At 49.3% G+C, this 3049-nt stretch overlaps 1 protein-coding gene across 1 annotated transcript; it reads left to right on the top strand.

Annotated features, from left to right (window-relative positions):
- The first annotated feature begins 1856 nt into the window (after positions 1–1856).
- Positions 1857–2213, top strand: LOC126530363 (putative nicotine oxidoreductase). Its single transcript, XM_050177673.1, has one exon. The coding sequence runs from the start codon at positions 1857–1859 to the stop codon at positions 2211–2213; it is 357 nt and encodes a 118-aa protein (XP_050033630.1).
- Positions 2214–3049: the final 836 nt, after the last annotated feature.

Genomic DNA, 3049 nt, shown 5'->3' with positions numbered 1-3049 from the left:
GCGACTCACGTGTCTACGCGTTTTGTGAAATTTGCGCTACGAAGTACAGTGGTAGCACATATTGAATCTACCTATGTCATGTTTGCTTTTGTCAATTAAGCATGGTGACAACGAAGCACAGTAAACACGCGATGCAACGGAGGACTCACCAGCGACCCATTCACTTTTGTGAACTTAAAAAAATATATTATGGGGTTTCACGGGCGAAAAGCAACTTTCTGGTTATTAGGCATGCCGTAGTGGAGGACTCCAGAAATTACGACCACCTTGGGTTCTTTAACGTGCACCTAAATCTAAGCACCGCGGCAATGGAACTAGCAATGGAACTGCAGAATTTCAGGCGCAAGCAGGGACTCCTGCAGCAATTCATTTATACCAAAGGCACACCACCAGATATAATTATGCTTCAAGAATCTAATTATACACCCATGCTGCGAGGGTACAAGTGCCAAGAGAGCGGACGAACCGCAACCCTCGTTAGCAACAAGATTATAGCCATAGCCCATGACGAGATTGAGGTTACACAGATTGAACATGTAATAACAGAGGTTATACCTTAGAAGAAAAGGAAAGCCAGGAGCACCTTCATAGTAAACCTATACAGCCCCCCAAGGCAGAAGAAAGCAGATTTTATTAAGCTCGTCGCCGGGTCGAACAAGCTGGCCGGGAAGAACACCCTATTTATAGCGGGAGATTTTAACGCTAAGAGTCGGAGCTGGGGCTACCTCAATGACGAAAAGAAGGGGCGAAATATCTGTGTAGCTGCAGAGAGCATCAGATGCGAGCTCCTTACGGATGAGAATCAACCAACTAGACAGGGCAACACCGGTATCCCAGACACGTGTCCCGACCTAACCTTCGTCAAAGGAGCAAAGCAAGTGGAATGGGAGAACCTGCTAGAAAACCTTGGCAGTGACCATCACACTATAAGAATAAGCACCGTAGCAGAAAATGTCACGAGGAAGATCGGCACAACTCGCCTCACGGATTGGGACGCCTTTAGACACCACTGCCGGCAGCTGGAGGGCAACATCACCTCAATAGGGGAGTGGTGCCAACAACTTAAACAAATACAGGAAATGTATACCAAGGAGGTAGATCGAACCGAAGAAACACCTGAGGTAGACAAGCAGCTACTCCAGCTATGGGAGGCAAGACGCGGTCTCACCAGGAGGGGGAAAAGGCAGAAATTTAATATGAAGTTACAGAAGAAAATAGCTGCGGTAACACTCCAAGCAGAAGAGTACGCTACACACCTAGCCAGGCAAGCGTGGCAACAGTTCAGCACCTCGCTGAATGGGACACTTAGCACGGCTAAAACATGGCGTATTCTTAAGGCTCTAATGGACCCTACTAAGACTAAAACAGAAAGCGGCAAAGCAATTCAAAGGCTAGTGCACCAATATCAGGGAATAGAGGAGCAGGTCCTCGATGAAGTCAGAACCAAATGATACGGCACTGACGAACCCAAGGGATATGAAGGAGATTATCTCGGAGAAGAAAACTCAGATAAGGACAAGCCTATCACCAGAGAGGAAGTCACCGTGGCAATGAGAGCCATCACGAAAAACACAGCGGCAGGACCAGATCGAATTAGAAACTCTCTCATAAGGAGCCTAAGCGATGAGGCAGTAGATCAGCTGACGGCCTACCTCAACAAGCTTTGGGAAGAAGGAAAGATACCAGCCGAGTGGAAGCATGCTGTGGTAGTCATCATTCCCAAACCAGGCAAGAAGCTGCAGATCGAGAATCTCAGACCAATCTCCCTCACTTCTTGCCTGGGAAAACTATACGAGAGGATCGTCACGAAACACATCCAGCAACACCTAGAAAACAAGAGGCTGTACCCAGACATCATGTTCGGCTTCAGGGTGAACCTCTCGACGCAGGACGTGCTTCTGCAACTTAAAGAAGAGGTCCTGGAGACAATGCCCAAGAATGGGGAAAACATAGTCATGGCACTTGATATAAAATGTGCTTTTGACAACGTCAGCCATGCCGCTATAATGGAGGGGCTAAATAACGCCAACTACGGGAGAAGAATCCAGGACTATGTCAAAGACTTCCTGACCAACATAACGGCCACAGTGGGACTAGGGGAGTTGAGGAGTGATGTCTTCATCACCCCAAGCAAAGGCACACCCCAAGGCTCAGTCATCTTGCCCATACTCTTTAATGTGGCGATGATCAGCCTAGCAGAACGACTCAGCTGAATCCCGGGCATCCAGCACGCGATGTACGTAGACGACATCACGGTCTGGGTGAACCATGCATCCCTGGGAGAGAAACAGCAGAAGCTACAAAAAGTAGCAAGCTGCGTAGAAAGATTTGTAAAGGAAAGAGGACTAGCCTGCTCTGCAGAGAGGTCTGAGCTACTGAGGGTAGGAAGGCACCCCTCTGATGCACCACTCGAGGTGAAACTGGAGGGGCAATACATCCCGGAGAGGAACATATAAGAGTCCTGGGAATGTGGCTACAAGCAAGCAGGAAATGCAGCCACACACTCAGCCTGCTCAGCAAGTCGGCTAAATAGGTAGGCAGAATGATAACCAGAGTCTCCCACCAAAGGCATGGGATGAAAGAAGACGACACGCTAAAGCTCGTCACAAGCCTCATAGTCAGCAGGGTAATCTACTCGCTGCCATACCACCCCATGATCAAGAGCGAAACGGAACAAGCAGAGACAATCCTGCGGAAGGCCTAGAAGGCGGCACTCCACCTACCAAGAAACACACCGAACGACAAGCTGCTACAGCTAGGGATCAGCAACACCTTCACCGAACTGGCAGAAGCACAGCTTGGAGCACAGTTTCACCGACTCAGAGACACGGCTATGGAAAGAGCGCTCCTGACAAGGTTAGGTGGCGACCCAAGGAGGCATCTCGATCGATCCGCCGATATACCCGACAAGATCCGTAAGACCCTGCAGGTCAATCCCATTCCGAAAAACACGGATCCAAATCTCCACGCGGCCAGAAGGCAGGCGCGGGCAGATTATGTGAAAAGGCATTTAGCCAAACTAGAAAACGCGGTTTTCACGGATGCAACG

The sequence above is a fragment of the Dermacentor andersoni genome, chromosome 5, assembly GCF_023375885.2.
Source record: "Dermacentor andersoni chromosome 5, qqDerAnde1_hic_scaffold, whole genome shotgun sequence".
In the NCBI taxonomy this organism is placed as follows: Eukaryota; Metazoa; Arthropoda; class Arachnida; order Ixodida; family Ixodidae; genus Dermacentor; species Dermacentor andersoni.
This window is presented reverse-complemented; position numbering and strand designations above follow the sequence as displayed.

Excerpts from the sequence above, each read along its gene's own strand:
- LOC126530363 (XM_050177673.1), top strand. The coding sequence starts at position 1,857 with ATGTTCGGCTTCAGGGTGAACCTCTCGACGCAGGACGTGCTTCTGCAA.